The sequence below is a fragment of the Cannabis sativa genome, chromosome 1 (genome assembly GCF_029168945.1).
Source record: "Cannabis sativa cultivar Pink pepper isolate KNU-18-1 chromosome 1, ASM2916894v1, whole genome shotgun sequence".
Lineage (NCBI taxonomy): Eukaryota > Viridiplantae > Streptophyta > Magnoliopsida > Rosales > Cannabaceae > Cannabis > Cannabis sativa.
Window position 1 is genome coordinate 60567377 of NC_083601.1, and position 19830 is coordinate 60587206.

Below are 19830 nucleotides of genomic sequence, written 5' to 3' on the forward strand. Positions count from 1 at the left end.
AACGATATTGCAAAATTAATTATTTCATTACTTATAACTAGTTATTAAAATTAGTAACAAGTTAATTAGTTACTAAATTATACATACATATATATATAATCAATTATATCTCACACTATTATCTCAAAAAAAAAAATTATATCCCACACTAATTCAATTTTAAAATTTTTATTTCTAAACTATACACACACTAATATATACACACAATATATACACACATTTTATACACACATATTCAATAAAATATAAAAATACATATATATACTATATATTGAGGTTTAAATTTTTACCTAATAATCGCAATCCGATGAGCAATTCCGTCAAAACTCCGGGCACTATACACATACAACACAACATTAATATTACTAACAAAATTAAAAAACCCAAAAAATAATTTACAAAAACCAAAAATAAAACAATGTACATTATAAAAATGAATTGAAACTACATTTATACCTTAAAGGAGGATGAGATACAATTTTTTCTCAACAAAAAATGGTGGCCGGAGTTATATATACCCACTATTTTTGTATAGGTTCGGATGACAGTTATATAGGGAAAAAAATCAAAACTTTTTGGGTGTATAGGATTAAGTATCGAAAATAGAAGATTTTGCAACAGAAATGGGCTAAAATGGTTGAGATATGGAGGAGAAAATGGCTGGCGGAGGGGTGGTTGGCGAGGGTTTTCTCTTCTCTCTGTGGTGGCTGAGCTCTCTGGTTTTCGCGTGAGGGGAAATGAGGAAGACGAACATAGGGTTTGTTTATATAACCCTATGCCGTCGGTTATTATAGAATAACCGACGGCATAGGGTACACGTGTCAAATTTCACGTGTACCCTATGCCGTCGGTTATTATATACCAACCGACGGCATAGGGTTATTTAATCAAACCCTATGTCGTTTATTTCCAAACCGCCTCTAAATGTGATACCCCAATTTTATACCTACGGTTTTTATAAAAAAACCGCCTCTAAAGGTAAATTTTCAATAGGCGGGTATTTTCAGACCCTTTAGCTTCCCTTTTTATAAAATGGGTTCAAAAAAGGGAAGCTAAAGCCTTGTTTTGCAGTAGTGTATAACAATTCCTGTTGAAGATTCCTTCATAGACAATGATACCTTTTGATGGAATTTTATTTGGGTTTTGAGGAAATGTCAATGCATTTTTTCTTTTCAGTCTTCAAGTCCTTCTACACGAAAAAGCTTTTGAGGGGAACACACTTTGGGTCAAGTCTCCAGTCATTACTTTTGAAGCTTTGCCCTGGTCTTTTACTTCTATAAGTTTGTGCGTTCTGTTCCACTAGTTACTAGAAATCAAATTACTTACATTAGAGTTTTATTAACTGTTTTGAATGGATACCATTATTTGCATGAAACTTTGGGTTTGAAATTCCCGAACATAAATACATTGGTTTCTGGTTTGACCGAGTTTATTATCAAAACTTCATAGACCAACATAATCAATCGCCCATGTTTGAGCTTAATTAATTAATTAGTATTAAAAATCTCTCCAATCACTCTTGTGCTCATCTTTTTGTCATTTGTGTTCAAACATCAATTATTGGCTCCATTTGATTTACTCTATTTTATATTTTTTGATAGGCTTTGGCGTTTTGCAAGTGTTTGAAAATAATTTGAGTCAAGTGGAAATTTCAATCTCGATTCATCGAAGGTATATATTTTTTTATAATTGCTTTATTATAGTACATATAATTTTATAGAAGAGTATGAATATCTTATATATTCATCCATACTGAAGTAGGTTTTGCAAAATTTGTGTGCTGCAGTGATATAAGGATGATAAATTGTGTGTTATCTGATTATTTATAGTTAAAATTGACAGATGGTTAGGTTAATAAAATAGGGAAAATGCTGCCCGATTTTTTGTAGATATGTTTATCATATTTTTAAAGCAATTGCATGGATAAATTGATAGATATGAGAATATGGTGTTAATGTAGGTTAAAATAGAATGTCTTGTCAAATCGATTCTAATTTTGAGGATGATGTTGATTTTGTGCCATCAACTACAAATGAAGTACAATCTGTTAGTAATACAGTAGATGAAACTCAGAATCAGAGAGAAAGAACTTCTCGTGCATGGGATCATTTCACACGGCAAAAAATTGATGGAAAAATTAAAGCAGTTTGCAAGTATTGCGAGCGTAAGTTGGTGGGAGAAAGTTCTAGTGGGACTAGGCATTTAAGTTCTCACGTGAAAACGTGTCCTATAAGAAAGGCCCAACTTGCCACCAATCCTAGTGCAACTGCAAGCCCTTTAGTTTCTTTTAATTTTGATCCTGATTTAGCAGGGATCAAATTGGCTCAAATGATCGTTAAGCACGAATATCCCTTGTCTATGGTTGAGCATAGCGGGTTTATAGAATATTCAAGCACTTTATGTCCCATGTTTCAAATGGTGTCAAAGAATACAATTAGGTCAGACATTATGAAAATGTATAAAACTGAGAAAGAAAAGTGCAGGAAAAATTTGGAAAAAAGTAGGAGCTAAATAGCCATAACCAGTGACATGTGGACTGCAAATCATCAGAAGAGGATATATGGTTGTAACAGCTCATTTTATTGATGATTCTTGGAGCTTACACAGTCAGATATTGAGTTTTAAGTATGTTCTGTGTCCTCACGATGCTCCAGCACTACTTGAGGCCCTAACATCTTGTCTTAATGATTGGAAAATAGAAGACAAGATCAGTACAATGACTCTCGATAACTGTACTGCCAATGATTCCATGATTGATCTTTTGAAAGGACAATTTGAGCCTGACAGTTTTATTTTGAAGGGAAAGTTGCTACATGTGCGTTGTTGTGCACATATTTTAAATCTAATTGTCAAAGAAGGCTTATCTGTCATTGGTGATAGTGTTGACAAAATTCGAGACAGTGTTGCTTATTGGTCGGGCACACCAAAAAGACATGAAAAATTTGAAGACACTGCTCGTCAACTTGGAGTACCATACACCAAAAAAATATCACTTGATTGTGTAACGAGGTGGAATTCAACTTTTCTAATGCTTAGCACAGCTTTATCCTAGAAGACAGTATTTGAACGTGCAAGGCTGCGGGAGTTGCGTTTGAGGTGTGCCCCTTCGGAAATTGATTGGAAAAATGCTTAACAATTGTGTGATAAGTTAGAGTTGTTTCATGAAGTAACATAATTAATTTCTGGAACAAAGTACCCTACCGCCAATATTTTTTTTCCAAAAATATGTGAAATTAAGATAAACATTGAATCATGGATGTTATCAGAGGTGCCTTTTATTAAGGACATGGCAACTCAAATGATGTCCAAGTTCCAGAAATATTGGCGAGAGATTCACGGGCTTATGTGTGTGGCGGTTTTTTTGTTCGAATATTATTTCCCTGTAATATATGGAGATGAGCAATATGTAACTGAAATTGCGAAGGTTCGTGAGCTTTGTTACGAGATACTAGAGGAGTATGGGTCTAAGTTTCCTCATTTGAGAGAAAGAAGGGTTCAAGAAGAAAATGTATCAACATCGTCTAACTTTGACAGATTTGTTAGAGCTTCCTATCGAGTAGAGAATATGAAGTCTGAACTGGATTTATATTTAGAGGAGAACTTGATACCTAGGACTGAAGAGTCATTTGATATATGCAACTATTGGAAGGTGACGGGCCTCAAATACCCTTTGTTGAGTATGATTGCCAAGGATGTATTTGATGTGCCTATTAGCACTGTTGCTTCAGAATCTACATTCAACACTGGTGGTAGGCACGTGAGTTCACATTGATCGAGACTTCATCCTTCTACATTAGAAGCATTAGTATGCACACAAAATTGGTTGAAGACTGACAAAAAAGGTAGATATTATTTTAAAAATTGTAAATATATATTTATATACATTTTTTCATTTCTTAATTAGAATTAATATTTATTTTATTTTTTTTTAACAGCAACAATGAATGATGAAGATAATGATGTTGATCCAACAATGGTAATTAGTTAAGTTTTTGTAATTTATCAAGTAAATTATTTATTTTTATTATTAGTACTTTTTTCTGTTTTTATTTTTTTGTAGGAGACTTACGTAGTTGATCTTGATGATTAGAAAGTACAGTGTTCTTTTTAGTATATGAGTGAGGACATGCATGAGAACAAATTGTAGTGTTTAGTACTTATGGTTGCTAGTTATTATATTTGAGTTTATGGTTGGTAGTTATTATTGATGTATTAAATATTGCTAGGAACAAAAGTACAATCTCATACTTTCCTCTAGTATGCATAATTGAATCACTCATTTATTCATTATAACAAAAATTCAATTATTCATTGAAAACCTTAGTTTCCAACCTTATCTATTATTAAAGTAAAATTGAAAGAAAAAAAATTACCATCACAATATTGATTTTAAAACGTAATCAAACAACATAATATTTCTCTCATTACCCATGACTCAAAACATGACAAAACCAAAGAAAAAAGAAATCCCTTTTAATAAGGCATGTCATATTATAATAGTATAATAGTTATAACTAACCACCTCCTAATAATAATAATAATAATAATAATTTTTAGAAAGAAAATAAAAAGAAAAGTGGGAAAATAATAATAATAATCAATGGTGGGTTTTGATGCATTATCTATTTTCGCATCAAATTTTCTCTCTCTGTAAAATAACATAATAAATAAAAAAGTGTCTATAATGAATTGTCTCAACCACCACCAAAATTAAATACCATTCACTTTACCAAATGAAACAAAACAAAGTAATAAGTATTCTAACTAAAAAAAAATTAAAAAAAAAAACCCGGTCGGGCCTAACCCGGCCCGATTATCCCGGGTCGGGCTTGACCCGCTAGACCAAAAGGAGTCGGGCCGGGCCGGGCCCGGCCCAACTGACATTCCTATATGACTCTATACCAAATTTTACATGGTACAACTCCCAAATATGATCACCTAAGAAGTTTTGGATGTGTAGCCTATGGCTCTACTCTCCCTTTTAAAAGGCATAAATTTACACCTAGGAGTAGAGCCTCTATTTTTATTGGCTACCCCCAAGGCATGAAAGCGTACATACTTATGTTATACTTTTTTATTTGGGCTTACATTAACTTTTATTGGTTTTATTAAAATTTGGGTTGATTGGATAGTTCTTTGCTGTTAGCCCATATTGTTGGTGATCAATTGCTAATGGGCTTAGCATCTGTGTGTAAAGTCTAGGTGAAGCAGAAGTGTGGGCTTTTCTAGTTAACTGAAGCCTTTGATGAGCAGGCACAGTCCAACTAGGTTTACGTAGCTAAGTCCCCTCCCTAACTCTATAAGTACATATTGTCTCATGACAACTGTATACCTTTTGATAATTAGATAAATAAACTGCTTCTGATTTAGAGATCTAGGGAGGAAGACTTAGTTGATAGTATTGCACTATCGAATTGAGGTAATTGCTATGGATTGAATTGAGGTAATTGCTATAGATCAATCAGTTACGCATACCTAATTATTATATATTATTATTGTGTTTTATGTTATATACAAAATGATCTTGGGTTTATTATTAATTTTCAAACATGTTATATCTGATTGCCAATTGTATATAATTTAGAACCTATAATTTATATAATTAATATGTATATGTTAATTTTTTACAATTACATATTAATTTATTATTATTTTTTGTTAAATTTTCCGTTGTTTAATCTTAAAAGTTTAAGGGTTTTACTCATTATAAAATTCTCTTTCTATTGGTATCGGATATGACTAAAATCGTTCAATAAATTAGGAGAATTTTAAGATAAAAGTTTTAGGGTTTATGTATTTTCTTTATGAAATTAAATATGGGTTTTTTGATTATATTAATTATTGAATAAAATTGATTATGCAAACCTTATTAGACCTGACATTGCTTTCATAGTCGATGTTCTTAGGAGATATTTATTTGGTTCTAGGCATGATCATTGGGTTGCAGCCAAGAAAGTTTCGAGATATTTGCATAGAACGAAGAGTTTTACGCTTGTGTATAAGCATGTCGACAATTTTCAAGCTGTTAGTTATTCACATTAAGATTTGGTGGTTATGTAGATGATTTAAAGTCAACTTCTAGCTATATTTTCACTTTTGTTGGTGCTGCTATTTCTAAAAAAAAATTTAAATAGACTTTAATCACATCATCTACTATAGATGTTGAGTTTGCGTATATTATGGGACATCTTTGCAAGCTTTATGATTAAAGAATTTGATTTTAGAGATAGGACTAGTTGGTTCTATTCCTCTCCTATACTAATCTATTGTGATAATAATATTGTTTTTTTCTTTTCAAAGAATAATGAGATTAGTAGTGGTTCCAAACATATGGAAATAAAGTATCTCACTATTAGAAACTTGGTTAAGAAATGAGACATTGTGATAGAATATTGAAAGATCGAGTTGATATTTGCAGATCCTCTAACCAAAGGATTAAGTGTCATATTGTTTGATAAACATGTTGTTGATATGAGCATTTTATAATCTTTTGTTTCTTTGGGTTGGTGGGAGTTTCTTGTTTTATCTTTTGAGATTACATTTATATGAAATTTACTTGTTAATGTTATGAACTACTTTGTGGGCCAATACTTTTATGATTATTGGATGTGTATGTTTTCAATTAGGCTTTGTTATATTCTCGAGAATAATTGAATTGAAAGCATGTAGTTCATATCTTGTTGTAATCATTGTATTTTAAGTATATTTGCTTAATGACAATGATATTTTGTTGGCTTAATTTTTTAAGCAAGTTTAGTGACACTGACTTATTTATTAAGTAGTGTATGGTTAATTTCACTGGCTTATTTATTAAGCATCATGGTATCAGTGAAATTCAGGACTGATAAGGATATTATGTTATTTTAAATTGATCACATGTTGAACATAATTCCTTACCACACTACTAGACTTGTAACGCCCTAATGCTAAGGCACGCTACAGTGCTTTTTCAATTATTGTGCAATCTTTGCTAATCAAAGAAATTTCTCGAAAAACGTGTCAATTAAAACTTTTGCTTTAAATATTAAACTTTGTAATATAATATAATATTTACAAATTCCGGGATCCCGATTTCAAACTTTGTAAAATTTACTGTTCAAACTTTACATTTCAAAATACATAATTTTCAGGTCGCACAGCGACTTTCAAAATACATCTCCCAGATGTCCCGAGACCGAACACTCCAGGTCGCGCTGCTTGACATGTACAATCTCACCCGAGCTCAGGTTCATTCTTGTTCAGCCTTCGCCTTTCCTTTACCTACACATGGAAGCAGAAACTGTGAGTCAACAGACTCAGTAAGTAATGCATATAACATACCATATAATTTTCGACCTGTAAATAGGCGCCCATACACCTATTTACAGAGCTTAACAGATGAGTATGAACGTTCAATACCAGGGTACAACCACTATACCACATACACATCATACCTCACTGTACGAGTGTTGGTAGGGTTTACCCCGATCACTGACTAACAATGAGTGATGTACCACACACCTTAGCATTTCCCCGTGCCCGTGTTGGTATCACTGTGTCGTACTCACAATGACAAAAATCACTATACCAATGCACTCTATAACTTATTCATACAAGTGTTGGTAGTGCATAACATAATTCAAGCATGCATATACAATCACATATACACACATTCAGATTATCACATCATACATTATACACAGTTCTTACCTGTTTTCCGAATTCAAGTGTGCTGGCCGACCTGAACGGAATTCACGTGCTAGATGGATGCCCTAATCACAATAATAGCAACACAGATGAGTGACTCGCTAAATCACTTTCCGGGACTTAAACTTGAAACTAAGAGTTTCCCTATCGATAAACCTCATGGCAATACCCTAAATATCTCAAAATTGGCCAAAACTAGGGTTCTGGAATTTCCCCCAACAGGCAGACCGGTTCCCAACCGGCCATCCGGTTCTGGGTCACCAACCGGTCGACCGGTTGCCGCTGGTCCCCCAGAACCGGTCGACCGGTTCTGTGTTGGGAACACAAAAATCCATCACCTTAACTCAATTTCATCCCAAACCTTACCAAACTCTCCAGTACACCTATACAATGCATAAACAATAGAATCCAAGCAGTAATTCACATAACAAACCAATAAATCCAATTATGCCATTAAAGCTCAAAGCTTGAGTTTCAAAACTCAAGCTTGCTTAGAACTAAAATCAAGCATCAAAACCAGTAGCTAGGGACTCAAATCAGCTCAAACTAACCCTTGAATTCGAACCCTAAGTAATTCAAACCTTAACAGCTCCTATTACCCCAAAACACCATTTCAACCTAACTTAAAAAAACTTGAAACTAAGAAGGGTTCATTGGAACTTACCTTAGATTGATTATCTCCTATGAAATCCTTGCTGAAATCCAACAATCAACAACAAACTCCCTTGGTTTGTCTCAGCCGAAAGCAAGAGAGAGAGAGAGGTTCAAGAGAAAACTTCAAAATTCAATATTTTCTTTTTCCTTGATTTTTCTTCAAATGAGACAAAAGGATTAAGTTAATCCCTTGCTGAAAATTAAATTGTTAGGTGTCAACTACTTGGGCAGCCACCTCACTCACCCTTAAACAAAAGACTAAAATGCCATTTAGACTTAAAACTAGGGTATTTCTAAAGCTAGGGGTAAAATGGTCAATTTCCATAACCCCGCTCAATCCCGATAATTTATTTTCTCTAAACTATTTCCCACTATGAAATAGGGTTCTAAACTTACCCACGTGATCAATCTAGCCATCCATCGCATTTTCCGTTGTCGCCGAGCAAAAATTACAAAATTAACATATTTCACATATAAGCTAAATAATACCCCTAGAGTTTAATAAAATCTCCGAAATTGAGAAATTATAACTCTAACATTTATTTCTAAATATTGGGGTCCACATTTAAAATTAATTCACAAATAATAATAAAATAATAAAAATTAGTGCTAATTGCCTTTACTAATCCACATTACTAGAGCGGTCATTACAAGACTTATTGACCATGTCGATTTAATACTTTGGTATTTGTGATTATGAATGTATTTTGTTGAGTTAAAAACAATATCATTGTCATAGTTCATTATCAAAAGTTAAATTGGACCGGTATGTTGAGATGCTATCAGAGAACTATCATTTTTAAAGTGGCCACAAATGTTTTCCTATTGTTCAACCCATGAGTCGTTTTCAAACAAAATTATTTTGATATATAATATATATGTATTAAAATTAATGTAGCCCAAGTTGGAGAATGTTAGACTTTTTATTTGGGCTTACATTAACTTTTATTGGTTTTATTAAAACTTGGGTTGATTGGATAATTCTTTGCTGTGTTAGCCCATATTGTTGGTGATCAATAGTTAATGGGCTTAGCATCTGTGTGTAAAGTGTTGGAAATTATTTTACCAGGATCTTAGATCTACTGACAAGTATGTTGATTAACACCCTAAATATGAACTTCTAAAACGATTATGAAATATACACATATAAAGTATTAGAAACCTCACATTGGGTGCAGCGAAATTAAATGTCTCCTTCCGTTCAGATCTCTAACCCTTGTATCCTTTCTATCGCACAGTATTATCAAGATCTGTACCTGGATCTCTTTCTCTCATTCTTTAGTGCTGAAACTCCTTCTTGTTGAATGTCTATCTTCACAGTCTTCCTCACTATGATTGAGGTATCACTTGCTGTGTGTGGGCACTACTCTAATCACTAAGAGGTTTCGAAATTTCAAGGAAGAAGAAAGATAAGAAGGTGGCGGCTAGGTATAGAGAGAGAAGGCTCAGGTTTTTCTCTAAATGAAATCAGAAGTAAGTGTAATTTTTTCTGAAGCCTTCACTATCAATTTATAGCATTCCACTAGGGTTAGGTTTGAATTATTTGGTATTAAAATAATGAAAATATTAGATGATAAACACTATAAAAGTGGCCGACCTAGGCAATATGGATTTGGGCCTCACTTTTTGTAATTTTGCAGTTTTATCATTTCTGCATCTCATTTTCTCAAAAATGCCAATTTTCAAATTCAACCATTTAAATGCCAATTCTAACTATTTAATAACTATAAATAATTATTAAATAATATTGTCATTTATCATATTTATTAATTGATCCATACAAAGTATCATAATTAACAAATATTCCCCTAAAACTCTTTCTTTACAATTTCGCCCTTACTTAGTGAAAAATTCACAAATAGACGTAGTCTAATTTGAGAATTATAATTGATTAATCAAAACCAATTATATGAGTCTTACAAGCAATATTATCTCAACTAGTGGGGGGACCATGGGTCTATATAACTGAGCTTCCAATAAGTAGATCAAGAATTTATAACCTAAATTCACTGACTTATTAATTCTTCCAATTCCCAGGTGGCTTCTTCCACCTTACTATTCCTCCAGAGCAGCTTAACCAGTGCAATAGTCTTGTTTCGAAGAACTTTTTCTTTTCTATCCAAAATCTGAACAGGTTGCTCTTCATAGGATAAGTCTGGTTGTAGTTCAAGGGCTTCATAACTCAAGACATGAGTCGGGTCCGACACGTATTTCCTCAGCATAGAAATGTGAAATACGTCATGAACAGCCGATAATGCTGGTGGCAAGGCTAGCCGATATGCTACCTGCCCGACCTTCTCGAGTATCCGAAATGGCCCAATGAACCTAGGGCTTAACTTACCCTTCTTCCCGAAGCGCCTAATACCCTTCATTGGTGAAACCCGTAGGAAAACTTGTTCCCCTGCCTGAAATGTAACATCTCTGCGCTTCAGATCAGCATAACTTTTCTACCTACTTTGAGAAGCGAGCATCTGAGCCTTGATCTTATCAATAGCTTCATTGGTCCTCTGTACTAATTCTGGACCCAAGTACTTCCTTTCTCCTGTCTCGTCCCAATGAATAGGAGAACGACATTTTCTACCATATAACATCTCATAGGGAGCCATCCCTATTGTACTTTGGTAGCTGTTGTTGTAGGAGAATTCAATTAAAGGCAAGTACTTACTCCATGAACCCTCAAAGTCCATGACACAGGCTCGCAGTAAGTCTTCTAAAATCTGGATAGTTCTTTCTGACTGACCATCAGTCTGAGGGTGAAAGGCTGTGCTAAACTTTAACTTGTTACCCATAGCCTTCTGAAGACTCACCCAAAACTTCGATGTGAACTTTGGATCCCTATCTGACACAATAGATTTAGGGGCTCCGTGGAGACGAACTATCTCCTTCACATACAATTCAGCATACTGATCCACTAAATATGTAACTTTCACTGGTAGAAAGTGAGCCGATTTTGTGAATCTTTCCACGATGACCCATACAGAATCATACATCCCCATAGTTCTAGGCAAACCAGTTACGTAGTCCATTGCAATGTCCTCCCACTTCCATTCTGGAAGGACTAAAGGTTGCAATAACCCTGCAGGCCTCTGATTTTCAGCTTTAATCTGCTGGCAGGTTAAGCACTTGGACACATAATCCACCACATCTCTTTTCATCCCATACCACCAGAAGTAGGGTTTCAAATCCTGATACATCTTGGTGGTTCCCGGATGCAACGAATAAGGCGTGGTGTGAGCTTCATCAAGTATTTCTTTCTTAAGCTCACCAACATTAGGAACACAAACTCGAGCTTTTATATAATAACATTCCACTGCTCGAGACTGAAAAGCCTCTAGGCCGACCAGCCACTACTTCGTCTCGAACTTTAACTAGCTCGGGATCTTCCAGTTTTGCCTTTCTGATTCTCTCCAACAGATCAGATTGGAGTGTTAAATTATGTAATTTCCCGACCACGAATTAAATTCCTGCACTAACCATTTCCGAGGCTAGTTGAGGGGCTATCATAATCGTAGTACACACTTGACCGGGACCTTTTCTGCTTAAAGCATCGGCCACAACATTGGCTTTCCCGGGGCGATACAAAATTTCACAATCGTAGTCCTTAACTATTTCCAACCACCTTCTCTGCCTCATATTTAAATCTTTTTGGGTGAAAAAGTATTTAAGACTTTTATGATCAGTATAAATTTCACACTTTTCACCGTAAAGATAATGTCGCCTTATCTTTAAAGCAAATACTACAGCAGCGAGCTCTAAATCATGAGTTGGGTAACGATGCTCATAATCCTTCAATTGACGAGAGGCGTAGGCTATGACTCTGTCAGCTTGCATCAGAACACATCCCAAACCCTGTCTGGATGCATCACAATAAACAACAAATTTTTCTTGATCTGATGGCAAAGCTAACACCGGAGCTGTTATCAAACGTTGCTTCAACTCCTGAAAGCTTGTTTCACACTTATCTAACCACACAAATCTCTGATTTTTCTTAGTCAATTCGGTTAGGGGCATAGAAAGTTTAGAAAATCCTTCGACGAAACGTCGATAATACCCTGCTAACCCGAGAAAACTTCGAACTTCCGTCACAGACTTGGGCCTCGGCCAATTATTCACTGATTCTATCTTATTTGGATCAACCATAATTCCATTCTTCCCAACAATATGACCTAGAAAGGACACCTCAGACAACCAGAATTTGCACTTTTTAAACTTGGCATACAGCTTGTGATCCCTAAGTCGCTGTAATACCATTCGAAGATGATGCTCGTGCTCCTCTTCTGATTGAGAGTATACAAGAATGTCATCGATAAACACTATAACGCAGTTATCGAGGAAATCCTTGAATACCCTATTCATGAGATCCATAAAGGTTGCAGGAGCATTAGTCAATCCGAACGACATTACCAGAAACTCATAGTGCCCATATCTGGTTCTAAAAGCAGTCTTAGGTCTGTCCTCCTCCCGAATTCTGAGTTGATGATAACCAGACCGTAAATCAATCTTCGAAAACACTGTCTTTCCCTGAAGCTGATCGAACAGATCATCGATCCTGGGCAACGGGTACTTTTTCTTAATCGTCAGCTTGTTTAGTTCTCGGTAATCAATACACATTCTGAGGGAACCATCTTTCTTTTTCACAAAAAGAACCGGAGCTCCCCAGGGAGACACACTGGGTCGAATAAACCCAATGTCAAGCATCCCCTGAAGTTGTAACTTAAGCTCCTTGAGTTCTGCTAGAGCCATCCTATATGGAGCTTTAGAAACAGGTTCGACTCCAGGTGCCAAATCAATTACAAATTCAATCTCTCGCTGTGGTGGCAATCTCGGCAACTCCTCGGGAAACACATCAAGAAAATCTTTCGCCACCCGGACTACCTCAGGCCCAAATGTTTCAGGTCTGCTGGAGTCAAACACCACCGCTAGAAATCCTACACAACCATTGCATAGTAAATCCCTAGCCCTCAGCACAGAAATAACCGGGATCCGAGACCCCTGAACTGATCCAACATAAACAAATGGATCTTCACCTTCCCGCTGAAAAGTCACCATTTTACGCCTACAATCTATACTGGCTGAATACTTGGATAGGAAATCCATTCCCAGTATAATATCAAACTCAGTTAATTTCAATTCTATGAGGTTAGTACTCAATTCCCTATCTTCGATTCTAATCGGCATAGACCTAATGCGCCTATTAGAGATAACCAATTCCCCGCTAGGCATTAGGGTTCCAAACCCTCTTTCTAAAATATCACAAGGCCTACCTAAAAGATCAATTACTCTTGTAGCCACATATGAACCTGTAGCTCCCGAGTCAAATAATAATGCAAATAACAAGTTGTTGACGGGAAGCTGACCTGTCACAACAGATGGACTGGCTGCAGCATCAGCTTGGGTAATGGCAAACACACGAGCAAGCACCGGTTTCACCTCAGCTTTCGGCTCCTCTTTCTTTGCCTGGGGGCAATCTTTCTTGAAATGCCCCACCATGCCACACAGAAAGCATGTCTTCCGGTTACACTCTCCCGGATGATGTTTCTTGCACAGTGGACACTCAGAGTAAGAGTAACCCTGGCGTCCTCCTCTGCCTTGGTTCCCACGGAACCGCTTGCCTTGCCCCGAACCACTAGAAGCCGGATTAATTTTTCTTTTCTGCTCAGTGGTGGAGTCACCACCATCCCTACCATAAACAGAAGTAGGAACAGTGGGGGTTCCACCAACACTCGGAGTCACCCGGGGCTCCTGAAGAAATTTCACTGCACCCTCGGCTCTCAAAGCCTTCTCAACCATCTCCGCATATGTGGTTGCTTCAGTAGTAGTAATAACCAGATCACGCCGAATCTTTGCACTCAAACCCGCTAAATATTTTTCTTTCTTGCTAAAATCAGTCGGCACAATTCCCGCCGCCAACTTAGCCAACCGATCAAACTTTGTCGTATATTCAGTGACTGACATTCCCTCAGTTTGAACTAAATCAGTGAACTCTTTCCGCTTTGCACTGCGGACTGCTTCATTGTAATAGTTGGAGTTAAATAACTCCTTGAATTCTTCCCAAGTCATCAGCGTGACGTCTCGAGTGAGGGTTATCAACTCCCACCACACGAGAGCGTCTTCCTGAAATTGGAAAGTAGCGCAGGTCACCCGATCATTTCCAACCACTCCCATAAAATTGAGGATGGGTTCAATCACTGAAAGCCATTGCTCGGCCTTCATCACATCAGGACCTCCCAGAAACAGTGGAGGTGCCTGTTTCCGGAACCTTTCATACAATGGCTCCATACGGTTGCCAACAACAGGTTGTTCTGCTGGCACCGCAGGAACTGCAACGGCCTGAACTACTTGAGGAGGCACGGGAGGAGGACCCTGCTGCCCCAATCTTTGGATCTCTTCATCTTGCTGGCGGATTCTATCTTGCATCTCAGCAAATCTTTGCTCCCAATCAGGAGGAGCTTGAGGTGGATTTACAGGGCGACCACCCTGAGCTCTGCCACGGCCACGACCGCGACCACGAGGATTTTGAGGATTCCCCTGACCGCCTCCGGTGTCGACCATGCCACCCTGACTTCTTGTATTTCGCGGGGCGTCCATTTAATAGGACTTAGCTTGCGAATCCATAAGCCAGGCAGGTTAGACAGCGATCAAAACTTAACACCGCTCTTTAAAGACTTAAAAGGCAACACACTTTTTTATAATTAATTAATTAAAATCTAATATGCTTCCTAACATGCTTTCACATTCACATTTATTAAACTACTAAACAAGTACGGGCTTACTGAACCGTGAACCGAGCTTTCTCTGATGAAGATTGTACATGTCTTGGCAAGCTTCGGTAGACAAACCTGGCGGCTCTGATACCAAAATTGTAACGCCCTAATGCTAAGGCACGCTACAGTGCTTTTTCAATTATCGTGCAATCTTTGCTAATCAAAGAAATTTCTCGAAAAACGCGTCAAATTAAAACTTTTGCTTTAAATATTAAACTTTGTAATATCATATAATATTTACAAATTCCGGGATCCCGATTTCAAACTTTGTAAAATTTACTGTTCAAACTTTACATTTCAAAATACATAATTTTTAAGTCGCACAGCGACTTTCAAAATACATCTCCCAGATGTCCCGAGACCGAACACTTCAGGTCGCGCTGCTTAACATGTACAATCTCACCCGAGCTCAGGTTCATTCTTGTTCAGCCTTCGCCTTTCCTTTACCGACACACGGAAGCAGAAACTGTGAGTCAACAGACTCAGTAAGAAATGCATATAACATACCATATAATTTCCGACCTGTAAATAGGCGCCCATACACCTATTTACAGAGCTTAACAGATGAGTATGAACGTTCAATACCAGGGTACAACCACTATACCACATACACATCATACCTCACTGTACGAGTGTTGGTAGGGTTTACCCCGATCACTGGGTAACACTGAGTGATGTACCACACACCTTAGCATTTCCCCGTGCCCGTGTTGGTATCACTGTGTCGTACTCACAATGACAAAAATCACTATACCAATGCACTCTATAACTTATTCATACAAGTGTTGGTAGTGCATAACATAATTCAAGCATGCATATACAATCACATATACACACATTCAGATTATCACATCATACATTATACACAGTTCTTACCTGTTTTCTGAATTCAAGTGTGCTGGCCGACCTGAACGGAATTCACGTGCTAGATGGATGCCTAATCACAATAATAGCAACACAGATGAGTGACTCGCTAAATCACTTTCCGGGACATAAACTTGAAACTAAAAGTTTCCCTATCGATAAACCTCATGGCAATACCCTAAATATCTCAAAATTGGCCAAAACTAGGGTTCTGGAATTTCCCCCAACAGGCAGACCGGTTCCCAACCGGCAATCCGGTTCTGGGTGACCAATCGGTCGACCGGTTGCCACTGGTCCCCCAGAACCGGTCGACCGGTTCTGTGCTGGGAACACAAAAATCCATCCCGTTAACTCAATTTCATCCAAAACCTTACCAAACTCTCCAGTACACCTATACAATGCATAAACAATAGAATCCAAGCAGTAATTCACAGAACAAACCAATAAATCCAATTATGCCATTAAAGCTCAAAGCTTGAGTTTCAAAACTTAAGCTTGCTTAGAACTAAAATCAAGCATCAAAACCAGTAGCTAGGGACTCAAATCAACTCAAACTAACCCTTGAATTCTAACCCTAAGCAATTCAAACCTTAACAGCTCCTATTACCCCAAAACACCATTTCAACCTAACTTAAAAAAACTTGAAAACTAAGAAGGGTTCATTGGAACTTACCTTAGATTGATTATCTCCTATGAAATCCTTGCTGAAATCCAACAATCAACAACAAACTCCCTTGGTTTGTCTCAACCAAAAGCAAGAGAGAGAGAGAGAGGTTCAAGAGAAAACTCCAAAATTCAATCTTTTCTTTTTCCTTGATTTTTCTTCAAATGAGACAAAAGGATTAAGTTAATCCCTTGCTGAAAATTAAATTGCTAGGTGTCAACTACTTGGGCAGCGACCTCACTCACCCTTAAACAAAAGACTAAAATGCCCTTTAGACTTAAAACTAGGGTATTTCTAAAGCTAGGGGTAAAATGGTCAATTTCCATAACCCCGCTCATTCCCGATAATTTATTTTCTCTAAACTATTTCCCACTATGAAATAGGGTTCTAAACTTACCCATGTGATCAATCTAGCCATCCATCGCATTTTCCGTTGTCGCCGAGCAAAAATTACAAAATTAACATATTTCACATATAAGCTAAATAATACCCCTAGAGTTTAATAAAATCTCCGAAATTGAGAAATTATAAATCTAACATTTATTTCTAAATATTGGAGTCCACATTTAAAATTAATTCACAAATAATAATAAAATAATAAAAATTAGTGCTAATTGCCTTTACTAATCCACATTACTAGAGCGGTCATTACAAGACTTATTGACCATGTCGATTTAATACTTTGGTATTTGTGATTATGAATGTCTTTTGTTGAGTTGAAAACAATATGACTGTCATAGTTCATTATCAAAAGTTAAATTGGACCGGTATGTTGAGATGCTATCAGAGAACTATCATTTTTAAAGTGGCCACAAATGTTTTCCTATTGTTCAACCCATGAGTCATTTTCAAACAAAATTATTTTTATATATAATATATATGTATTAAAATTAATGTAGCCCAAGTTGGAGAATGTTAGACTTTTTATTTGGGCTTACATTAACTTTTATTGGTTTTATTAAAACTTGGGTTGATTGGATAGTTCTTTGCTGTGTTAGCCCATATTGTTGGTGATCAATAGTTAATGGGCTTAGCATCTGTGTGTAAAGTGTTAGAAATTATTTTACCAGGATCTTAGATCTACTCACAAGTATGTTGATTAACACCCTAAATATGAACTTCTAAAACGATTATGAAATAAACACATATAAAGTATTAGAAACCTCACATTGGGTGCAGCGGAATTAAATGTCTCCTTCCGTTCAGATCTCTAACCCTTGTATCCTTTCTATCGCAGAGTATTATCAAGATCTGTACCTGGATCTCTTTCTCTCATTCTTTAGTGTTGAAACTCCTTCTTGTTGAATGTCTTTCTTCATGATCTTCTTCACTATGATTGAGGTATCACTTGCTGTGTGTCGGCACTACTCTAATCACTAAGAGGTTTCGAAATTTCAAGGAAGAAGAAAGAGAAGAAGGTGGCAGCTAGGTATAGAGAGAGAAGGCTCAGGCCTTTCTCTGAATGAAATCAGAAGTAAGTGTAATTTTTTCTGAAGCCTTCACTATCAATTTATAGCATTCCACTAGGGTTAGGTTTGAATTATTTGGTATTAAAATAATGAAAATATTAGATGATAAACACTATAAAAGTGGCCGGCCTAGGCAATATGGATTTGGGCCTCACTTTTTGCAATTTTGCAGTTTTATCATTTCTGCATCTCATTTTCTCAAAAATGCCAATTTTCAAATTCAACCATTTAAATGCCAATTCTATCTATTTAATAACTATAAATAATTATTAAATAATATTGTCATTTATCATATTTATTAATTGATCCATACAAAGTATCATAATTAACAAATATTCCCCTAAAACACTTTCTTTACAATGTCGCCCTTACTTAGTGAAAAATTCACAAATAGACATAGTCTAATTTGAGAATTATAATTGATTAATCAAAACCAATTATATGAGTCTTACAAGCAATATTATCTCAACTAGTGGGGGGGACCATGGGTCTATATAACTGAGCTTCCAATAAGCAGATCAAGAATTTATAACCTAAATTCACTGACTTATTAATTCTTCGTTGAATCCACGCATAGAACTTAGAATTCCACTCTCAGTATATAGAATGTCCTATATGTTCCACCATATAGACACATCATTAGTTATCCCTTGTTATAATCCTAATTTGATCAATGATCCTCTATATGAATGATGTACACTGTAAAGGGATTAGATTACCGTTACACCCTACAATGTATTTTATCCTTAAAACACTTCACCCCGTATAAATGATATTTCAGCTTATGTGAAATGAGTACTCCACCATTTATTTTCGTTTGGTCAAGCTCGAAGGAGATCATCCTTTACATACTAATCGCTAGATAGAAGCTATAGATTCCATGTTTATGTTAGCGCTCCCACTCAATTGCACTACCGTGTTCCCAACATGTACGTATCACCCTGACCCAAAAGTAGGCTTAACTAACAAATCAAAGAACACGAATAGCCTTTTGAGATTGAGCCTAATCATAACAGGATTAAGATCATTTGATCTAGGATCAACTAGGCGATATTGACTTGAATAGATATTACGGTAAGTTTAATAAATCTAAGTCAAAGTTTAATATCGGTCCTTTCCGATAGATACTCCATGCATCCAACCTGAAATTTACTTTAACCAATGCTCTGGAAAGAACATGGTATTTCTCCAAATGCAAGTAAACTTTGTTGTAGATTATCATATCAGTAAAACCATATGTCTGATAAATCTAGGAAACTTTATTCACATAGTCATGTTTACTTTCCAATATGTTGACAACACAATAAACAGGATCAAGTATGTGAAAAGGGTTTCACATGAATTTATAAATCAAATAGACAAGCAATTGATAAGGTGAACCAAAACATATACAAATGAATGAAAAATACTTCTGTTTCTTTATTGATGTTGAATAAAATGGATTACATTGAAATGGAGTTTTTTTAGGGCATAAAACCCAACAAACTCCCAGTTGCACTAATATCTAACAAAAAGTGCATTTCAAATAATCTCAACACCTTGATATACAAATGAAGTGTAGTAGTAGTAAACTCCTCGTAATAGGATCTGAAAAGTTGATTTAAACACAACCTTTTCTCCACCATTACTCTTCCTTAATCACAAAATCATTGATAATGTGAAATTCCTCTCTATATGTCTACTCTTTTGGGATACTGGATTCTATACCTTTGGCAACTACTTTTGGTTA

General features: G+C 36.1%; 1 protein-coding gene across 1 annotated transcript; it reads left to right on the plus strand.

Moving 5' to 3' along the window:
• Positions 1-1971: 1971 nt before the first annotated feature.
• Positions 1972-3052, plus strand: LOC133035393 (zinc finger BED domain-containing protein RICESLEEPER 2-like). Its single transcript, XM_061111267.1, has 2 exons — positions 1972-2438; positions 2551-3052. Exons 1-2 carry the CDS (start codon positions 1972-1974, stop codon positions 3050-3052), a joined length of 969 nt encoding a protein of 322 aa, XP_060967250.1.
• Positions 3053-19830: the final 16778 nt, after the last annotated feature.